Source organism: Bactrocera oleae, chromosome 4 (assembly GCF_042242935.1).
Source record: "Bactrocera oleae isolate idBacOlea1 chromosome 4, idBacOlea1, whole genome shotgun sequence".
Taxonomy (NCBI): domain Eukaryota; kingdom Metazoa; phylum Arthropoda; class Insecta; order Diptera; family Tephritidae; genus Bactrocera; species Bactrocera oleae.
Genome location: NC_091538.1, coordinates 71,401,859 through 71,426,405, shown reverse-complemented (window position 1 = coordinate 71,426,405; position 24,547 = coordinate 71,401,859). Strand labels below are relative to the sequence as shown.

Genomic DNA, 24,547 nt, shown 5'->3' with positions numbered 1-24,547 from the left:
CAATAATTTGCAACATAACACGTCATGGGTGGAATGAAGGACAAAAGTGATTGGTGAATTAGTTGAGATCTCGACAGTATCGCAGCGGCTACTCCGGCATTAAGTTTGTGGCAAGCTTCTTGATTGACATAGCTTCATTGTTTTGTATGTCACTTGTAGGTGGCAATTTGTTGAACTATTTCTTGTTTTTTGTTCCATTCGCATTGTTGTTTCTGACAAGATGCGCGTGTAGCGTGTTGCGTTACACCAGAATTACATGATGAAGGTGAGGGCTTTGTACCCAAAACGTAGATTAATACTGATATTTCCGTTTCACATCTTTATCTATACGCTAATATTAGATTTCTGTATTATTAGTAGTAACTTCTATAGTAAAGTGTGTAGTGAAGGATAATGCGAATTTTGTTAAATTGACTCAACTCTTTCGAATATAGCAATATAAAATAATGAGCTTCATAACTAGAAGTAGACACGTAGAATTTTCAGAGATTCTTTAATTGATCTAGTTTTAGAAGATAACTGCCGCTGAGACCAAAATTTTATCAACCTAATTCGAGCCTAATTTAATAAAAGATGCCTAATTTTAAACGCTTCCATAACCATTTTAAAATACATTTTTATTGATATATTTTTTAGAATCTAAAAGAGAGAGAGTCTAATTTAGTGGTTCAAGTCTTTGTTTCTGAGTAGTGGTTCAATGAGTTCGCCATTTATTTTTTGGAGAGAAATCCTTATTTGTTGTCTCCAAACCTTCTTCAGTTTAAATAAAAATATTTTACTCGTAAAATACGAAAGTTTCCAATCTAGATTGGTTCCTCTTCCCATCGATAGCGGTATAAACTTATTTGTGCTGTTTTGCAAAATACAGTATGGCACATACAGACGGGAGTATCAGCTCAACGCTATTAATTCAAAGAAGAACAAATCAGAAGATTTTTGGCTTTACTATCTGAACCTATCCTTCAACATTTTTTTTTTAATTTTTTATCAGAGGTTTCTTAGAAAGATCTCAAATTTTTTGTATTAGTTAAGAAGATCCGCTGAATTATTGATATGGCTTCCTGTTTTAAATATAAAAGCAACAAAATATTTCTATATAATATATATAAGTTCTAGCGCAGTAATCCACCGTCAAACCGAGTCATAACTTTAATTAGCTCCTTTATTTTCGACAAGTTTTTTCTGGTTGTCGCTAACTAACGCCAGAACATATTTTTTTTTTACCTGTCTCTCACAAAGCTCCATTTGTTCGCTTGGTACTGTGTGGAAATGAATATCCTTGTCGGTATTTAAACTAATTAAAACATTTCATTCGCATTTTTGGTCTGCATTAAATCGCTAAACAAAGCTGACACAATGAAATACAAGGCAAATGAAGAAAAAAATGAAAGCCAAACTGACAGGATGTGTTTTGTTGGCGAAAAAGATGAAGCCGACAGCAGGCGGAACTAAAAATTAAGCCGTCGAAAAGCAAAGCAAAACCAGTGAAGTTAAATCAATGCCGCAAAACAATAGATTCGTAAACTCAGTCGTCCATAACAACAAACAGTATATGTTGTTGTACTCGTATACTGAGTAGACGCTGCTCACCAACAGAACATGTCATAATTCTCTGCGAATGAAGGAGTTTTGTTTATGATTATGACAGGAACCTTTCATATGTCGCCTGCGCGCCCCTCCGTTCTCCACACACTCTGTCGCACAGTCGTTTATGCCTCAGCATTTTGCTTACCTGGTCGTCGGCTAGGCTGTCACATGAGTTTTGTTCCTGCATATGCGCGTCCTGTAATTATAACTGCGGGGCACTGCACTTTTGAGCAGCAGCGCCATGTGCAATGGGCAGCACACACACAGACACACATAAATACACATTTATTAATATGCATATTTGTATATTTGTAATTTATAGTACGAAAAACGAGCGCAAACGATTTTAATTGAATTAAGCCTTTCGTCTGCCCTGTCAGCGCTCTCTCCCTACATTCACTCTGCTTTACGCTCGCAGCGAAATTCACACAGTTAGGCGCCGCTATCAATGTCCTGAAACGCCGCAGGATGTCGGCGCGCTCACGAAAATTACATGCATGCAGATATAAGGGCAATTGTGTGTGTGTGTGTACTCCTAAATTCATTATTAACATAACTCAGTAATTAGTTCTGTTTTCAGAACACATTTTAAAATTTCGGTTATATATGTTTGTGTGACTCTACTCCGGCGTGTTGCAACAATTTTCTCCTTGATTAGATCGTTGATAAGTCGCCCACCTGTGGTGCGTTGCGACGCTTATCGATCGCACAGCCTGCACTTTTATTTTAAATTAATTTGTTGGAAACATTTTGTTTTTTTTTCGCTTCACGTTATGTTGTTGTCCAACCGTTATTGGTGGAGTAAATGAATTACAAACACAAAATCAACTTGATTGAATTGCACTTTGAAGCGTAAACTCTACATTGATAACCCGTTATTACGTTCACTTCGGCAATTATCACAGTGGTGGCACAGACGCGAACATGATTTCTTTCCGGAAATAACAGTAAAATATCGCATACATTACTTTAATTGCTGGTATTGCCCTGGAATGCATTATACAAACTTTGGTAAACGAAGAAATTTTCACTGATATATACATATATACTTCGAACAATTTGTGCCTGTAAACATATTGATCGAACTATGGTAGCTGAATTTTAATTTTGAAAATTAAAACGTATCTAAGTATGGAAAAAACACTGGAATCCCGATCAAAAAATAAAATTTTGGTAGAACTGTAGCAAAAAGGTTTTATAGCAAGACAGCATATATTTGTCTATTCACTACAAACAGTAACTTCTCGTTTATCTCCTTTTTGACGTCTCGTGTGGATAAGATTGCCTCTCTTTATAAAAAACCTTTGTGTGGATTCAATGATCGAAAGACTTCGATAATTCAATTCATTATTAATGCCACTCTCACATCTACAGCGATGCTTCTAGTAAAGCTAGCGAAAGTCTCTAGCATTTCGTGAAATTTCCTGTGATATTGGAGTTTTTTACATATCTTAATTAAGATGATGAATCTGATTTGAAGATTTCTCGGCGCATTGAAGACTATAGACCTCTGTCAAGTTGAGAGTATAAGTTTTCCACGAACTCATGAAGTTGTACGTCGACCAGATAATGATTAAAACATTCTAGAGGTGCGTGTATTCTAGAACTTATTTTATATTTCATAGAACTCCACTTCTACGCAATTTTGATTAGACCTTAGATGATGTTTGTCTCGCAAAAATTACACTTTTCATACAATCGAAATACTGAAATTTTATTGCACTACAGGAAAACATATATAAGCACAAAATAAGCTGAAAATAAGAAAAAAACGCTAACTTCGGTTGCACCGAAGATATAATAGCCTTCACAAATACAAAGATTCCTTACAAGCACTTGATTCGGATCGTTCAATTTGTATGGCAGATATATGCTATAGTGATCTGATCTGAACAATTTCTATGGAGATTGCATTATTGCTTTAGGTAATAATCCTTGCCAAATTTCCTGAAGACACCTCGTCAAATAAAAGGGTTTTCTTTCAAGCAAATTTGCAGACTGATGGAGCTGATTGAACTGAGCGGTTGAAGCAGTTAGATAGCTGTAACTCAAAGACCATTCAGGATAACGATTTATAATTTTAGTATGTTAGTTTTAAGGGTCTAGCCTATCGAAATATGGAAAAAAATAAAAAAATTTTTTTTCGAAATTTCAAAGTAGTTGTACCGCTCGTGCCTTTTAAAATCAAACTACAGAATCAGTTAAGTGATAGTTAATAGAATAGAATGTGCTTAGCCTTACTATCCATGACAAATATATTTTAACAAATATTGCTATGATAATATGTCTGTTCTGGCTATAACTAATGGGTTATTTATTATCTAAGCCTTAATAAAATCGCCATATTTGTTTTAAAATCTAATTTTGCCTTTACGAAATTAAAACAACAATTTATTAAAACAAAACCAATAATTTAAGAAATTATTTTCTGACTAAATCTTCTATTTATAGCATACATACTTAATCCTCCCTACTTTAATTACTAAGGAGCTAAAATCACATTTCGAAAAAACGTTTTTCTTCATTCAAACTTTTAATTTTCCTTGAAACAATGTTGAAGTGGCAACGTCCCAGCATAAATATCAGCAAATTTCCATTGACAATTATTAACTTTTAAAACTTTACTGTCCCAAACACACCAACCTCACACACACATGCACATAATATTAGAATATACCGTTCGCACAGTGGGCGACTTGGCTGTGAGTACTCGCAGCGACGATAAAGCTGGCGAAAACGAACTTCAAACTGATTTACCTAATTTGCGCACCACTTGAGATTTGCCACTACAACAATAACAGCAACAACAACCAAACAAGACTAATAAAAAAGAAGAAGAAAGTTAAATTGGGATAGATAAACCGCCACGAAATGTTTTCTTTATTGCTTGCTTTCGTCTTCTTCATTTTATTTTCAAACTGGCTGCATGTTCAAAACTAAATTGGCGGCGAGTGAGCTGGCCAACAAAGCCACGTTTTACCAGGAAACATTCCAAAAAGAAAGCGGAGCCATTTTATTCGCAACCGTTTGCAGCTATGTACATGTAAACATTTGCATTCATACATATATATATATATATAATATGTGTGTGTGTGTGTTGGCAGCGCTGGTTTGGCTGGCATTACTGTTGCTGCTGCCGCCGTCAGTGTTGCCTTGCTGCGCACACATTTGTGTTTGTAAAGTCGAAACGCTTTTATTAAGCTGGAACTCTTGTGTGTTAAAAGTCAATTTTCCAATTTGCAAACTGTCAGAAACATTCGAAAAGCAATTTGTGTTCTTACGGTCGCTCGCTCGCTCGCCTGTTCGGCTGCTTGCCACCGCCACACAGACCCTTCTCCCCCAAGCCAAGCACACAGTTCACTTTTTATGAAACATCATACGCTGCAGCCATGCACACACATACTGAGGGGAGACTAAACTACCTCCCCCCCGCTTCTTGCTTACCTAGCTGCGCTGATAACTCACCTTTGAATTCGCTTGATGTTTGCCCTTCCGAAATGGTTCATCCCCTCAGTGACGAGAGATCTCCAACATTCTTGCTGGCCAGCAATCTCGAAAGGTGTACAATTCAATTACAACAACAATAACACACGTAATATAAAAGCATACAACATCAGCACTGGCGCAACAACAGCAACAGCAAAATCAAAAAAAAAACATAAACGCAGCACAATCGGCAAATCCAACGAGAGTGCGTAACTCGGTGCCCGCTTGCTTACTGGGTGTTGGGCGGTCGGCTACGATAATAAGCTGGGTGGGGTGTGCTGGCTTTGTGATGCCCCTGGCGAAGAAGTTTTCCAATAAAATTGCAAACTTTGAAGCGTGTAGAGTGGTGGGAGGCGGGTACGGTACTGTGGAGACAACACGATTTAACAGACAAACAACAACAACAATAACAAATAACTATTCAAACAAAAACGACCCAAATTGTTGTAGATTAAAGTTGAAAAGTGGTTGACGTCGCCATCCGAGATGCGTATAAATAAACTCACTAACTCCGAAGAGCTAGTACATGCGGGTGGAGGCCTACCACCTCCAATAATTAGGTAGAGAGCAGCTGCAGCTCATCAAGTGAGAATTAACTGCTTTGAGCAACCCCAAATTCCACTGACTTCAACAAAATGAGAATGGACGCATATCAGTTAACGGCGCGTGAGAGCGAGAGCGATGGTTTCGTGAGCGAAGTTTGCATAGCGTCACAGCACAGCATCCCTGCCTTGCTGCACCACCGTTACGTGCGCTTAAATGGATGTCGGGCTGCAATTGTGGGTGGTTGATTGGCGCTCGGCAGACTGGGGGGTTAAGGTTATTAAAAGATGGGCGGTATTTCGAATACACGCACACACAGCCTCTCACTTATTGGTATTTTTCATGCATGGCGTATGTATGTGTGTGCGTATATAGTTGTATCTGCTTGTGTTTATTTTCATTATGGCGCGCCATGAATGGAAATTACAAAATTGATTTTGATGATTTAATTAAAATGAAGAAGCACAAACGCAAATTATAACAGCGAAGCTGACGTGCTGCGGTGAGCAAAACACACATCCATACATACTTTATGTTTATAGAAACACTTACATATACTCGAACTAACTGTGGAAAATTCCTAATAGAGGACCCAGAACGGATAATGTGTGCAATTAAATATAAAAATGGTGAAATTGAACTTAAATAGGTGATTAATTTTTCCTTTCTGATATTCTCTGACTTAAGATATATCCAATAAGTTACCGGATCACGAAAAAGTAAGGCAAGCGGCAGGAATAATAGCGGGTTTCTGTTCATTATTTAGAGATATCGATCTGAAACTTTGCGCATTTATCGGAACCGCCGATATCGAACCACTACACGATATAGCTTTGTATGGCAACTGATCAATCAAAATCAAGTCCTTGTATGATGAGATATCTCCACGAAATTGGGCACAGATTATTGTCCAAGGCAATGCTAAAAACTGGGAACATATTGTTTATATCGGAGCACTATAGCATATAGCAGTTGTTCAAATTGACCGATCAAAGTCAAGATAGAGATCTTTTTATACCATTTTTGCTACAAGTAATGAACTTGTGAGGGGTATTATAGCATCAGTGTAGCCGAAGTTAACATTTTTTCTTGTTTTATTATTATTTTGATTCTTCTTTTTGATTCCGAAAGAAATATATGAAAAGATTGATACTTTTTCTCGGGCAATATAAAAATATTTTTTTTTTATACTATAGTACCCGACTGGTATAAGATTTCAAAGTGATTATCCAATTATTATAGTTCAAGTTTGAATCATCCACCAATGCACAGCGCTTCATTATTTATTTCCTGCGCTACAAAAACCTATGACATGGAAAGGGACTTCTTTAGATACCTGGTATTCATTACAAGATATATATACTTTACAATGTTAAGAAGATAAAGCAGTCCGTTACCTACAAATACTTTATTTTCATACCAAGTAAAATTTAATATGCAATGATTACAGCTTTATACTCCAATAATATTCTCTTATTAACGAGCGCTCAATATAAGTAAATAAAGCCTTCCGATAATCTCACAGCCAGCATTAAACCACATTTTCCACTTTTTTCACAAACACCTGCTTAACTTCTTCCACACCTGCCTTCCGTTGCAGATTCCATGCCCCTACACCAACAGCATCTGAAATTCAATTTCCATCATTATAATTCCTATTAATTCGCGTAAATTGTATATAATTACTTTGTGCGCCAGTCGACGACCGTCAATCGCTAGGTGTCCTGCTGCCGACTGCACAGTCGGTTTGGGGGGCCTTTGTGGGAGTGGAGTGCTTGGTGGGGTAAACTGTCATTCACAGGGAATTAAAGTTAACCACTGTCTCTTTTCAATGCTCTCCTTGTCTCTTTCACTTTCTCTGTGTTACTAATTCTCTTGACATTGTAGCAGCAATTTGAACAAACCGCCAATCTGCTCTCTCATTATGCCGAAGCGTACCAATTAGTAAAATATGTATTTATGTATGTTGTGTGTGTGTCTGTCACTTTCAGAGAGAAGCCGCTACAACAATACCCCACTCATTGTAACGATAATTCTAATTAGTGCCGAAGCACTAATTGAATTTTATCTTCTGCTCTTTGCTTGTTACTCACTCCCTTAGCGCCCCTCTACGCCCCTCCTTTATGCTCGTTTTGAGGTTACCACACTTTGTGTGCCTCTATTTTCATTATTAATGTCTACATTTTTTCTTCGCTAATGAGCACTGCCGCCATTTTGTTTTCACTTGTGATGTTGTTGTTGTAATTAACGTCGTTGAAGTGTAATTAAGTGCGGGTGTCGCTTGGGTGTGTGTGAGTGGCAGGTCTGATTCTTTAATGAGCATTAAAAATAGCAACAAAGGCGCGAGACCCACCAAAGGGTTCATCGTTTAATTTTGACTATTGATGGAGTATTGATAATAATACCTTACATTGAAGAAATATCTTATTTTCTGAGTTATTAATAGTTAACAGTTGCAGAAAAAATCATGACTTTTGAAATTTCTTTATTTCAGGTGTGGTTTCAGAATCGTCGCGCTAAATGGCGTCGCCAAGAGAAATCGGAGAGCTTGCGATTGGGTCTCACGCACTTCACTCAACTTCCGCATCGTTTGGGCTGTGGCGCAGGCGGTCTGCCAGTCGATCCATGGTTATCACCGCCACTTCTCTCGGCACTGCCAGGTAACTATCAAGTCATTTGTCTCATTAACTGTAATTCAATTAGCATTTCACTATTTTTTTATTCACATTCAAGTTTTTCTCTATTCACATCCAACTTCGTCCTTCGGCAGGTTTCCTTTCACACCCGCAGACCGTCTATCCCAGCTATTTGACGCCCCCACTTAGTCTGGCTCCATCCAATCTGACTATGAGCAGTCTGGCTGCCATGGGTCATGGACCGCATGTCCCCGTTATGCATCCCGCTCACCCTCCACCACCCACCGGTCATCCAGGCGCACCACCCCCTCCGACACCACCATCAGCACTAAGCGCCGCTACGCATCCCGGTCATCATGTACAATTGTCACATTTATCACCACATCTGTCGCGCATGTCACCACAGAGTTTGGCCACAATGCCACCACAGCTGAGTTCATCAACTGCAACGTCAGTTACGTCATCATCCTCCGCGTCGTTGTCATCGGCGGCAACAGCAGCAGCCATCGCGACTACAAACGCATCAGCGTCGATCCCCTCGAATGCAATCGGCATGCGAACAGCGCTTTCGCCACTGGCAACTAGCATGTCCGGTGGACTGCCACCACCTCTGTCATCAATGCCGGCCACGTCATCAGCCTCATCATCATCACAACGCGCGACTCAACCGACAGCTTTAGAACAGTCACCGCAAAATCTCACCACAAGTACCGACGCGCACGAAGCAATGCACGGCGGCGACAATAGCGTTGGCAGCGGTGGTCACGGCAAATCCCAAGCAGCCGGCATGGAACTACTTGACGTGGGGCGCGACAGCCCCCCGCCTGGCCATGCACCCAGCAATAACACAACAACCAATCCCATCAGTCGGCAGTCGCCGATTTCGGCAAATCAACCGCAGACAGCGGATATACGCTCCAATTCCATAGCGACGCTGCGCATCAAAGCAAAAGAACACTTGGAAAGCATCAACAAAGGGCTGGCTATGGTCTAAGCGTCCCCATCCGCACCCCACCACCGACACACATGGATAACTGCGGTGGAGTCATAGAAGCCCAGGCACATACTCGCTTTCTATTTTGAATTGTATTTATAATTGATTTGTTGGATTGCAGCGATTAGTGATTTTAATTAGTAAATAATTGTCGTATTTTAATAGGGATCGAATGTAAGCAAATCCAACACAAACACAAATAAACACATACACGCACACTGGCAAATTGAAAACGTGTATGAGTAGCCTCTAGATAAATTGTATGATAGAATTCTATCTATTAGGATGCCTCTCTGCTATTGTATAATCATCAAATACATTTATATAATATATATATAATATAAAAATTAGGACTTAGAACATACAAATTTAATGCTCGAATCAAAATACTCAATTAATATATCGCTATCCGTTTAATTTTAGCTCCTACAGCATAATTTAAATTTGTTTTAGAAAAGAAATGAAAAGCAACTCGCAACTTTTGTAAATACTAAAAGACCTTAGAGAATTAAGTATGGGTTTTAGCAGTGTCTACAAAATGTAGGCACGAATGTATGTACGTAGTTACCACGAAAGCACATTCCACTTACTTATGTATAGCTAAACTTAGTGGGTAAATAAATTATTGAATAACATCAAAGCACTTTTAAAATCGTTTTTCTTCATCGTTTTTGAACTCATAATGCCGTTAATATTCATCGGAGTCATATAGCCATGCTGGAAGTAGATCTCCAATATTTTTGGGATTCCATCTTTCAAAGCTAACGAAGATGTTGCATAGAAAATTTGGTTGATCCATTAAGACAAACGTAATAATAATATTCCGTGGCACCTATGAAAATACTACGAAAATCGTATACAAGTGTACACTTTATCTTCTTTTCATTCATTTTATACTGATTTACAAGAGTTATTCTTTTCATATTTTTATACCCCGAACAGCTTAAGTTTGCCACATATTTTGTAACACACAAAAGGCAAGGCGGTCTATATAAATAATCAGCGTTACTTGCTGAGTCGATTTAGTCTTTTCCGTCTTTCTGCTTATACGTGATCTATTTCCTCAATTTTTAAAATATCAGTCAGAAATTTTTCACTCGTCTTTGTCTCGCCAAGAAGCTGTTCTTTTGTCGGAATGGTTAATATCAGAGTACTATAGCATATAGCTGCCCTACAAACTGATCGAACCGAATCAAGTCCTTGTATGAAAAACTTTTTTTTTATTTTCAAGATATCTTCTCGAATATAGTTTATTATCCAAAGCAGCATTATAATCTCCTAATATATTGTTTGAATCGAACTACTATAGCTGGCATACAAACTAACTGATCAGGATCAATATAATTTTTTATATATTACTATGAAAAGTCAGAAATGATAACATGCCTCTGACGCCAAAAGATTTTGTATGAAAAATTTAAACTTTAATGTGGTTTAAGGTGTTGCTGTTTTCACGCTTAAACTCCATATTTTACTAAGACCATGTGTTTTATATATGAGTTCTCACATGTTTCACCCATAGAAATAACCAATTTTCATAAATTTTTATTAAATAACTCAAAATTTTAATAAAATTTATTAAATGGACTATTCAATTTTTCAGCTTCACATTCTTTTTAAAAACGGGTCAATCCCCACAACAGTATTAGAAAATGTTAACACAAGTAAATATTCATCTAGGTCAATTCAAACCCCTCGCAAAACTGAGCGCTCTCATGCAAGCATTTTTCCATATTGGGGGGTAAAACCAAAACCAATCAACTCAATTAAAATCGCAATAAACGAAATAAAAAAAATTTAAATAGAAAATCTAGCCAACGAAATTGTGTTAGTAAATAAAAACGGAAGTAAAATGAAATTGAAAATGGAAGTGGAAATGCATGCAGGAGACAGTGTGGTTATCTCACCATCCGCCAACAACAAAATGAACCAGCGAGCAGAAAAACTCACACTTAATTGGAGTGCATGTTGCTCAGTTATAAGTACCGTCAATATGTGCATCCGCATTGCAAATATGCATCCATATAAACATACATATCTATCTAAAATACAATAAATCAATTTTATCTCGTTCGTTTGATTATTTCATCCGCCTCGCTGGCACGTCATTAAATTCGGTTATGAGCGGCGAATTAACAAATTGGAAATGAGTGAGTGGAGGTTAATTAATTGATTACCAAAGCAATTCGCGTCGTACTGTAAAATATGGTGTGGATAGTCAGAAGAGAGAGAAATATATATAAATCATAATATTAATCACTATTCGTAAAAATATTAGAAACAGCGTATGCTAATTCTATATAAGAAAGCTGTAGAAAGTGTCAGCAAACTTTTTTAAATTATAGGCTCCAATATCTAGTAGACTATATTTGTACTTTTTAACAAGGAAATTTAGATAAACAATTGTTTATATAATCAATTTAATAAAAGTTGTTATGAAAATGTATTAGGCGGTGATTCTGATTAACTTTGTTGGACTTCCACGAACTTATGTACATTGTGAATTCAAAGCATGTCATCTCAATACAGTCTTTGATGACAATTTCTCCTTTTTCATGATGAAATCACATAAACGTTAAAATACATCTATATAAATAAATTTAAAGCTGCGATCCTCAACAATTCAAACTCCATACTATGGCCTATCAGTGTTTTGATCGATGATATGGCCTATCAGTGAAAATCGAATTTTAACAGGTCAAAAACGATCAAAATGTTAGATATTTTTAAAGGCGGATTTTGTTATTTTTGCTTCGAATGTGGGTCATTTTACAAACAATCTCTACTAGAGAGAATTTTTATAGGTTTCATCCGCGGTAAAAAGCAGAATCACAGCAACTGTGGAGGACGTTTTTTTGGAGCCTCGAAAACTATTAAAATTTTTTTCTCCAATAATTTTACTGTGTATTCTTAAAATATGTAAAAAATATACCTTTACACTTTTAAAGCAAATAACACAGTAGTTTGTTTTTTAATTCCCAAAAACACCTATTTTTAGGCTATCACACTAATTTGACTGTGTTTGCACAGTTTGAAATTTTTTTATCAAGAAAATTTTCCACATCTTCAAGGAAAAAAACTAGAATTATGATAAAAAAATTTATTTAAAAAATCAGTAAATCGCTATTTATTGCAACACTGCACCATTATGGAATCATCTTTGTATATACATAAATATCCGCTATATATACTATAAGAATCAGCAGACCATAATTATTACTATAATTCATGAAAGAGGAATATAAAAATAGCAGGTCCTTTACAACAATGTTTAACGCAATACTGTTATAAACTATACCTTACAATAATATACAGTACATTATTTAATCAAAAATATTTATGGAACGCTCTTGTAACACCCGTTATAAACAAGCAAACTGGGCCAGCGCTTCCAATTAAAATAACTAAATTTCAAATAAACAAACTACAACGAATAACCCAATTAAGGTTTTATCACAGAAATAAATCGCCTAATGCATAGTTGCCACTACAAATACAACAATAATTGATATGGTAAATTAAATGACTTGCAAGTGAAGGTGAAACAAAAAACTGTTGACACGCTAAAATTAAATGCAATTATAACCGCAAATGAATGATAAACATAAACGTAATACAGGATAATTAGATTGAGCGAACATGACGATAAAGGACACCGCAATTATGAAGCTATTAAATGCTAATCAATTTATTGTGCATGAACAGCGACGCAAGCGACGGAAAGTGAAAGTAAAGGAGTGCAATAAATTGTAATTAAAATAGCTCTGAAAATAAAATACACTCAACAAACGTGCATTTAAAAACACAAGTATTTTATAAATCGAGAACAAGCTTACATTACCGTTGACGACAACCGCTGCAGACAAATTATTCGGACCTTATGGTTCCGCAGGTTAACATTTATCAACCTAAGTGGTCAAAAATTGCAGCAAGACAACTCAACAAACCACATAAGTAGATACCGAAACCATTATTTTTTTATTAAGAGGATATACGAGCAAATCATATTATGAGATAGGCCTGCTTCCATAATCGAAATTTTGTTCAAACCCAAATGCCAAAATATTCTCGAACTAATAAAAACAAGATATTAACTATTTCATTCACTTTTCTGTTAAAAAAAAACACACACACACATTATATCTTTATTGTACTTAGATGCAGAAATATAATGCTGGATTTTTGAGTTGTATTACTCTTCTAGTAAACAGAGTAAAGGAACACTACACTAAACAAAGGTGTTTTTGATCAAAACACAAGTTTTGTACAGGTTTTATATTTTATTTCAATTCTCTATAATAACTGACGGTGCGCCCGACCTATGCTTGCCCTCGGAAACACCGGCCAGTGTTTCAATAATGACACTATTAGTTGTCTTATGAAATATTATTCCTAATAGGATAACAGGAAACGTCACGTTTATTGTGAGTGCGCAGGCCATTTCTTTTAGAGCGATGATATGTAACTTTTTCAAGCACAATAAAAGTGTTAGCCAACCAACTGCGAAAATTACCAACCACATGCATTCCCCTTCGCTAATCTTGATTTATAAATGAATATGTGCATAGTGCCATTTTTTATGGCATAAAAGTTGTTGTCGTACTCCTGAAATTTCAAATCCCTACATATTGATTTAATTACTATTATAAAAAATTTTAGTGAAATCAAAAGAACCCGAAAAAACGAATTTACCTTGCTGGTAATTACCAAGCATTACACGTTTCACTTTTCACCTTCTCTCTTCATATACATATGTACATATCTAAATGTATATATAATATAAATGTTCATATATGATCATGCCTTTTTTGACCCCTCCATCAGCAGACTCTTGCCATTGTACTCCATTTATTGCTGTTTCGTTACTATTTCGTTAAATATCAATACTCTGCCTAACTTTACATTCTGTTTGCGCTGTCTCAGCCATCCCTTGATATTCATATACTCCTGTACCTATGTATATATAGACATCTATTGTGTGCGCACATTGCTTTACTCTGCATTTGGTGTTCACATCGTTAATGCTGCTGACTGCTGGGCGATGCTTATCTACCCTATCAACGGTAAATGCCTACAAATTGCTATTGTTGTGGCTGTGGCGTGTCGGACGCACCAATTGCATTGAAAGCCTGAGTTGTTTTTAATACCTCTATGAGTGTGTTTTGAAAATTGCTTTTGAATTTCACAGCATACTTTAAAAAGAAAACATTAAGAGGGCCTAAAAAGGAATTAAGTTTGTAAAACTGCAACACTCTTAATGAATTATTTCGTTGAGAGCGGCGGTTTTCGATTCCGGTTTATATCAATGCTAGTTGTAATGCACCACCTAGCGGTTAATAGTTACAGTTCTGTTTGCCTACAGTGGGATAGAAAGCACAGCATGATGCACACAAAAATAACAGCTGTGATTCTTGACTGTGATAATGATTTCTAAGAAATTGACGAAAAGTCCAAAGCAAATTTCAAGTGAAAGCTAATCGAAATTTTCCATATGTTATACATATCTATATATACTTATATATATATATATATAGTATATTTTATAAACAAAAATTTAATTATATTTGTGGTACACTTTATATCTTTTATAGATACAATAAAACAGCAGACTTTCTACATTGTTATTTAATTTTGTTTTTGAAAAATTTAAGGGAGGAATGTTTCAACTACAACATCATCGATTCCCAAAGTTATATTTACGTCGAGAAGCTAGAAATGAACAGATAAATCTTGGGTGAAATGAATACAAGGTGCAAACCAAAGATTTAGTCTGTATAAGGAATCGAACCTTAGTTCAAGCCTAACAATTCCTTTTTTTTTAAGTTAAAATTTGTAACAACTTTTCAAAGCTGTACCTTTAAAACTATTACTGGGATCAACTTGAGAATTTGGGACAATATTCTAGAGATTTTATAAAATTAAATAAGACAATAACAACATTTTTGGTTTTTTGAAGCCGTGATATCCATGTAACCCCTTAAGACAGACGAGGTTATAACAAAGCGTCTGACAATTAATTTTTTTATAGAAAATATACTGGGTTATAGACAACTTGTATAGTATGAGTTGTTCGTCCACCTCGACTAACAAATGCTACACGACGTAACAACTGACCTCTCATTTCCAATAACGAGATGTAGATTTATGAATATGAAATAGCAATGGCAAATTCGGTTGGTCGACTGGTCGGACTTAAATCCAGATAGTGCTAATGCCATCGTACACCGTTATTTAGTGCCTCATTTATTCATTCCGAAGAGTCCATCGGTAAATGTGCAATACTAACTGTCCATTTTGAGGGGTCAACGTGTAGGCTTAAGTGGCCACATTACAATTCGATTTTTGAAAAATTTTATTAATTATATCTATCTACGCACATACATACATTCATATATATATAAACATATGTATATTGCACTCCTTGGAATGCGCATGAATCAAAGTGTTGATATATCTATATGAATATCACAGTATGCACATAGAATATACACATGTGTCGCCACATCACTTGTTCGTCATCACCTGCCGCCGCTCGTTGCCGTCAAATTAATTTACTTGTGCATTTACAGAATTTTTGAATTCCTCAAATCTGAATGAATCTCTTCTACTCGTGAAGACTCAAAGGAATTTTCCCCAATGAATAAAACTTTTACAAATTCATTTGCATGTTATACACACACACACACACACACACGTTTGACTGACTGACTGTTGAATAAAAATACATCGTAAATTTAAAGTGCACAGCGTCATTATTGAAAATGAAAACAATCCGCCGTTCCGCCCGCCACATTTCGGATGCCTTTGCAACAGACACAAATAAAAAGCAAGAATCACACACACACATACACAACCCCAACTAAACTTTACATGGTTTTCACGTATGCTTTTTTCGCTTTTATTTTGCTTTTGGTTTGTCTGCAGTGTAAATAAATTCAAATTGTTGACTCACCACAGCGAGTAACGGCACCTTATCTAGTGGCAGCATAAAAATAAATTAACGCCATATAAGGAGCTAATCCTCGTGCAATGATTATACAAGGGCCACGTAGAGAGTTAACGGTGGCAGCGCGCACAGTTGCTCCCTCACCAAACTCAGGCCCCACTAAGTTGACGGCTATTTTTAACCGCAAACTCATCTACACCTAAGTAGCAACATATGGCAACATGTGAGGGCGAACTAAGACAAAGCAGCGCGGATGGTGAGCCAAGAGCGGCAAATGGCGAAGAGAAGCGACTGCATGACAAATGCAAAAATGCATTGAACTTGAAAAGTGAAGATGGCACGAGTGTAAACAAATGAAAAAAGCAAAAACTGTAAAAATAACCGCTAACTGAACACAGATACCGCAACGTCAGCGAGTGAAACCGAAAGTGAACACTGCAAAAGACACAAAAAAAACCCGAAGACTTGTCAATGAAACGCAAAAGGCAAACTCAACTTGACGTTTACGAAAAAGGAAATGCGGAAAATTCACGCAGAAGTGAAAATTGAGTTTAAATTTTGCTGCGAGTTCGCACTGCCACACACTGTATAAGATGCGGACGCTAAGGTATCACGAATGACAGCTACTCCAAGTGCGCAGGTGGAGAGAAAGAAGCAGCAGGAAGTTGGCTGCTCAGCGGACTGTCATGTAGTGATCCAAAATTTTGGCAACTATACGCACAAATAAGCCGACTAAAAATATCCACGCAAAAAACCACTGAGCGATCGGCGAGCGATCAACGGATGTGAGTGTGGTGGAGGTGGTTGCGGCGTTGTTGTGGCGCTGCGGCGAAGGCCGAAAACTATTGATCGGACGCAACTATTGAGAAAGTGTTTTTGAGCGCTATTTTTTACACATTGCTTATAGTGAATACTTACATACAATCATATAAGTATGTACGTGCATCGTCCCCAAAAATGCAAACAAACGTAACAACACTTTTCATAAGATTTCAGAAGAAGTATAGCAATAAAAGCAAATTACATCGCTAAGTCCGAAACTTCTCTATAATATTTTTAAAAAAATGTTTGACGGATGTACATATGTACATACATAATGGTTTACAAATACAATCATAACTCATATATGCACGTATATGTTACATTTGTTATGCTCGAATGCCTAACAATCAAGCACAAATATTTTGTAAATACGATAAGCCGCCTGATAAATAAGTCAAGAAGCCAAACACTGTTTCCTTCCTTTGAAAAATAAAACTTTTTTTAAACTTGTAAATATTTTCGACGCGCACCATACAAGTCCGCTATATCATTTCATAAGCAAAAGCTATACAATTCACTCACTCAACATACATACATACATATACATAAATATGTATTTTTATATATGTATATACTATAAGCATACATAAAAATATATCAGAATTAGAAATACACATACATATGTATCTGTATTTATTCGTGTATTTGTGTATTCACAGCGAAAAAAATGCTATAATGTGGGTTTATATGTGTATATGTGTGTATAAATTCTTATGTTGGAAATACTCACACATACATACTCACATAGACAAATATTGTTTGTTGGAGAATATTTTTAAATAATTTCTGAATTTCTGTACAAACTGTGCGGCCAACAGCAATGCAACTCGGCTTTCATTAGCGAACGCGGTAATAGTGAAAATTTGGCATGAAAGAATATTGGAATTTGTATAGCAAATACATACATGCATACCGTTACACAGCACACTATAGATCTTGTGAATGTCAAAATGTATTTTCGAATAGTTAGCTAGTTTTCATTTCAATACTTGTATTTAAAAAAAAATTTTTTTGTACGCCTTCATTTTCCCCTTGGGTTGTATTTAGTGGAGAATGTGAATTTGACTTAAATATTTTTTTTACTTTTAGTTGACAATGGCATGGTGGTTTTTTGACGCAGCATTTTCAAATATAGATTTCCTAGTTTATATATATAATTACATAAACACATATACTTATACATATTAATAATTAATCAAGTTAATTATTTATTGCTGACAAATTATTAAAAAGTGGCTGGCGCGATCACCCTTAGCTTACATGCCTATACAGATATTTTTTCTGCTGTATAATTTACAGATATATATACATATCTATGTTTGTATGTACGCATGTTTGATAATTATTTCTATTATAGTACGCTATTTTTAGGCAATTTTTCTCTACTTTAATCTCGGTACTCACACAAATTTAATATATATATTTTTTTTTTCTGAAGAGCAAACTGCACAGGAGTCTCGCATTTGTCATACCACACATTTTGAATATGATCATTTTGCCATCATATGTTTCCGTCAATCTGCGAACATTCCTACACGATTGTGTTTGTTCAATTTTTAGAAATCGATGAAAAGTTATAAAATTAGGTCTCGTTTAGAATATCTCTCGTGCTGAGTGCAGAGCACGACACCTTTTTTGCTTTCCCATTATTTAACTGATTCTGAAGGAACTCGTTATGGCGGTGACGTAACGATTAATAATTTATTAAATTATATTTACAGATTAATTTGCATTGCTTTTATTAAGTTCCTAAATAAGATTTATTGTAAATTTTTTAGTTTGAAACATAATACCCTATTATAAAGCGCATAGAACAAGGTTATATTTATTGACGTGACTTATTTATTCTCTCCGCTGGGACCGCTTTCACACTAATTTCACCAGCTAGTACCGTGTGTACTATTTTCATAACTAGACGTCCTACACCCAATCAAATATAATCTCACGGCAATCGTAACCAAATCTATCACCAAATCATAGTAAACTATTTATTTTATAAGAGGGAGATCCCTAAGTCTTTCACAGATTCTTTCTTTCGAAAACTTTTCGAATCACTTTATAGGATGTAGTCGATTTACTATTACTATTGGCTAGAAGAAATTATACTTTTCAAATTGAGTACTTACTTAGTAGGGTGGAGCGAAAACAAAATTTTTTTTTGCTTAGCCTGAGGGTAAAATTTGTAAATTATAAAAAAAGAAAATTTTTGGACAAAAAAAACAAATTTTTTTGACATCTACTCAGTTTTAAAGTAAAATTTCGAGTTAAAATTTTAAAAATAGTGTTCTAGAAGCTGTGGAGAGTCCTTTTTCTAGCCAATTAAAAGTTATCAATTTAAAAAAAAATTTTGTGGTCATTATTGGAGTTTAAAAAAAGTCTTAAACGACAACACGCTTTGCTTAAGCGCTAAAATAAATTTTGAGTCAAAAATTGTCAAATGCGGTAATTTTTATATAAATGTGAAGAGTTTAACCAAAAAAAAATGTTTTTTGTCAAAAAAAAATTTTAACTCGAAATTGACTTTAAAAGTGATATGTTAAAAAAAAACTTTTTTCCAAAATTTTATTTTTTTATAATCTACAAATTTTACCCTCCGGCTAGGTAGAGTGGCTGTCTAACGACGCACCTAGGCCTATGGGAGGCCCATTGTGATAAGCAAAAAAAAATTGTTTCGCCCCACCCTAATATATAGTATTAAGTCAACCGATGTTTGCAGATGTTTACCTTATGTTTACCACACCTTTAATTAGGTATATCATATGCGATTTTATTAATTTTAGGTTCTCGGGCACGTTATTATCGGCAAAAAATTCTTTCCGATTTTGAATAATACATCTCAGACGTCTACTGATATTTTGGGTAAAAACCCAGCTATAGGCTTTGAAGTCCACATATTCGATATTTGGGTCTTGAAAAGCTCCACATTGGCAATATATAGAGCTGAGATGTATAACTTAATACCACTATTTGTGCAAAGTTTTAACCGTTAGGTGAACAAAATTTCTTATGCTCTGTGACAACTTAAAATTAAAATTTATGTAAACCGCCATATGTAGGTTGAAATCCAGGTTTACATCACATATGGGAAGATAAACTTGGCCAATTATATAAAAGAGTTGTACGCTCAAGTTATTTCGGTTATAAGCTGTAACATTAAAAAGGAGGTTGAATTTGAATACACACACCCATTTTCATTTAAAAAATAATTCTCGATTTTGCCAGACAATATCAACAGGATTGAGTTAATCAAAAACTATAGTAATATATTCACTCTGCAGTGGAACATTTAGCGAACTTCTTTTAAACATTGGTTTATGGTGTACATAAATATCCAATTGACCAATTTGCAATGATTTAGTCACACGTAAAAGTAATTGCGGCAGACGTTTACGCATAAACAAAGCCCGAAGTCATTTAGCCATTTGATCGTTGACGGAATGTTTATTGAGCATTGCACCCTCTTAGCAGGCACATAAGCACACAAACACATTTGTACATACATATGTAGATTTACATAGATTGTAATAATAATAATGCGGAAGCTCATTGCTTTGCTGGTTTCGAGAAAATTGACAAAATTGCTAAATCAGAATTTAATAAAATCACCAGAATAAACAGAAATCCCTTAGGTACATAAACAACAAAGTACACACACGCACAATAATAATGTTACAACCTTATGCACACACACACACACACATGTGTGTGGTCGTTACATTGCAATTTGTTAGATTTTTAATAAGCCAACTGTACGAAAACATAGTCAAGGATATTTTGTTAGAGCACGTGCAGCAATTGAGCAATGTCGCCACTGTTGACGCCGACGCCCCCCAAACAAAAACAAAAACCAACAACAACACGGCACTGCCTTTGAAACGAGCATAGAGAGCGCAACGCTCGCTGTCACCGCATACCGCCGAACATGGCAAGCTGGCAAGGACATTAGCACGCGTACTTAAGCAAACAAAATAAAATGGATCACATTAACCCAACCAAAATGAATAAATTCCCGGTTAGCAGGGCGAAATGTGCGTGGGTAGCAGCGGCGCATAGATGTTTTGCTCTTTTGCCAGTTAACTTAGCTCAGCATTACCTTTGTTTTTGTTGTTGCTATCGTGCCACAGTGTTGCTGACGTTCGGCTAGAAAGGATTTGCTCTTCCCACACAAACACACACACACGCGCATGTATTGAGCTGCTCTTTCGCTGTGTGCGTTTATTTTATTTCGTGCAATTTCGCTTCGCTCCAGCGACCATCCTTTCATCCACCCCCCCTTAACTATGGTAACGCGCCTTTCATCAACTCACCGCTGGTTTTGAGGAATTTTTATTAAGTTGCCATTTACTTTATTTGGTGCACTTCATCACCAGTTGTGTGAACTGTTTAATGTGCGCGTGTGTGTGTGTGTTTATGTGCGCTGGTGTGAATGAGCATCGGATTTTATGCGGCCTGTGCAAGGGATTAAACAACTCAATTGTTTCTAATTGGCGGTGAGAACGCTGATCTTTGATTTTTACTGAAATGTGCACATAATGACTTATTTTGTAGACAAAAAAAATGTTACAAATTAATTTTTGGAAATCGACTTCGTAAACAATATCTTTCAGATGAAAGTAAAAATGAGTTTTTATAAAATAAATGAAACTAAATTTTCGTTCACAGAATTTAATTTACTTTATTAATCGGCGATTCATTTTGATGAAAACGGTTTATTCCCTCCGCAAGAAAGTGTCTGCTGGTAAGGAAAATGTTTCATCTTTTATCTCAATTACAAAAACCAAAAAAAAAATATAATTACAATAGATAAATTCAAGTAATGATCGGCGAAATAGCAAATATTTTAATTTTTGTAAATATGACGGCTTCCCAAAAAACGGCGATTTTTGTCAAAAACTGACTTAAAAAATCGAAACTATTTTCCAAAATACAAATATATCTTAGAAGACCGGGTGAAGTTTCTAAGTCGATCGGTTAAACCCTTACGGATGATTTTTCCTCACCAACTCTGAAAATTTTGTTTTGAGAAAAACTTCTCTAAACTTTTGTTACTCACCAAGTTAAAAACTTTGTACAATTACGCTCAAATATATGTGCATTAGATACATGTATATAATAAAATGTTAAATTTAATTTTTTTTTGAAAATCACAAGTGGATATAACCCGTAAGTCAAATCTTATTTCTCATAACATGCCGTGCCTTCTATTATATTTCACTCCAACGAAAAAGCTTCTTATAAAAATCAATTATCTGCTATTTGAACGCTGCTTTAATTTTGTGTCACACACCGAAACCGCGAATCTCTCATTACTTCGAAAAATATTATCAATTATCAGAGAGAAGCTATACCTTAAATAAAGGTGCTTTATAATGGTAACCTACCCAATAATTTTATATCTTTGAGTAATTTTCTAAACGTTAGAAATAATCCTTTAACATGCACATAACCTAAATAATTCCGAAAAAAAAGAAAATTAGTTCGAATTTCCCATAAAATCTCATTTCAAAACTCTATTGGATTTCCCTTTTAAATGTCGCGTGGCTGTGCAAATATTTTCAAAAATTCCAAATAATCACAGAGCCGCATCAAATGTGGCAGGCGACCACAAATCCCCCCAACAACGCAAAACAATCAGCAGTTCAAACAAATCGAATCGAATGAAAATTCAATTAAAAGCGCACAATCAAACATACTAACACACATGTGTGGGTACAGGCGTTGAATCTGAATCCGCGCAGCCCATTTCATCAGCACAATGAAAATCCAAATCGCACTAATCAGTTAGGCATCGGTCAGCTACTTCGTAATGTAAATAAATACCTCTTTATTCCTAAAGATCCTATGATTGGGTGAATGTGCAGTGACAGGCATTTGGCCACAATAAGCTAATAATGTCAATAACAAAAACAAGAGTATTCAATTGGAGTAGTTAGCACCCTTTCATTACGCTTAATCCACCACAAAGGGGTAACCACATTCAACGATAGAAGAGCGAAATCCTTTCAATGGCTAATGAGCCTACTCACAAATCACAATTGTACAATTTATAGAGTTCACATATTAAGAGGGGACATTGAGGCATTGATTATTTCACAGCTTGGCACTGTCCATCGGTCACTACTGACCATAAAACACCTTTCGCTATTTATAAAGAAATTGGCAATGCAGCATTTGTGACAGCTGAAAATGTATTAAATTTTTTTTAAATTAGTAGAATATATAGGTTTTATTACTAGTAAGATAGTTAATTAAACAATTAATGATGTTGCTGTAGAATCTTCTATAAATATGTTCGTACTAGGAATCGCCCGAAAATTTAGCTTATACGCAATAGTTGTAATTTTTTCGAGCTGAGTCTATCACTTCTTAAATAAAATGCCTACTTAATGTAGATGTCCTACAAGTTTTAAAAATCACATGTAGTTGGCCAGCCAATGGAAGAAGTAAATTGGCACACAACAAAGCCACGAACTAAATGTCTTAACGCTGAACAGAGTATATTAAGTTTGCCACGAAGTTTGTAACACCCAGAAGGAAATGTCGGAGACCCTATAAAATATATACATAAATGATCAGCATGATGAGCTGAGTTTATTTAGCCAAGTTCGTCTGTCTGTCCGAATGTCTGTATATACGCAAACTAGTCTCTCAGTTTTTGAGATATCGATCTGAAATTTCACACCCATCCTTCTCTCACCAAGAAGCTGCTCATTTGTCGGAAAGGCCGATATCGGACCACTCTAGCATATAGCTGCCATACAAACTGAACGATCGGAATCAAGTTCTTGTAAAGAACCTTTGTATTTATGAAGGGTATTAAAGCTTTGGTGCAACCGAAGTTAACGTTTTTTCTTGTTTTTATTGATGTAGATGCATGTTAAATTATACTCCACCAGATATGTGAAGCACCCGAGTATGCTAATGAATTTTAAGAGAAAATCAATATTGCTAATAAGGAACGAAATAAAGCAAATACTTAGCCACACCTTATTTAACACATTATGCCTCGGTCATAATAAATGGAAATTTTCCCATACTAAGAGTATTTTCCATAAAAGCTTTCATGCCCGATTTTCTTCACAAATAGCCAATAAAGTCTATATTTAAACTGATTTTTCCAGAGATTTGTAGAATAAAGCAGGTCAGTATGTAAACAATTGAATGTGTTCATTGGAAACGATTCCTCTTCACTTGTTCAAATGAAGTCTAACATAAGCTGGAATATGTAAAAACTCGCTATGCAGACATGAATTCAAATATTTACATATTGCTGCGAGTGCATTGAAATGTATGTGGAAAAAGCATTTAAATATATTGAAATACTAGGGTTCCTCCCAATATGATTGAGAAACCTCTAGAAATTTGATTGTTTGAGAAAAAAATTTAATAGAATAAGTTTTATTTAAAATTTCAAAGTTATTAATAACAGGGCTCACAGTCAATGCAATATTGGTGATTAATCAGAGCACGGATACAGAACAATTGATTTTCGCGCTGAGTTGCTTTGACTTGGCTTTTGGCAAGATTTCATAG

At 35.6% G+C, this 24,547-nt stretch overlaps 1 protein-coding gene across 1 annotated transcript in view; it reads left to right on the top strand.

Annotated features, from left to right (window-relative positions):
- Rx (Retinal Homeobox) overlaps positions 1-9,889 on the top strand; it is a 50,190-nt gene extending 40,301 nt beyond the window's left edge. Inside the window, exons 5-6 of the mRNA XM_036367371.2 lie at positions 8,111-8,276; positions 8,387-9,889. Of these exons, the coding sequence (XP_036223264.2) occupies positions 8,111-8,276; positions 8,387-9,246 (1,026 nt within the window). The 3' untranslated portion in view covers positions 9,247-9,889. The remainder of the gene's footprint in view (positions 1-8,110; positions 8,277-8,386) is intronic.
- The last annotated feature ends 14,658 nt before the right edge of the window (positions 9,890-24,547 follow it).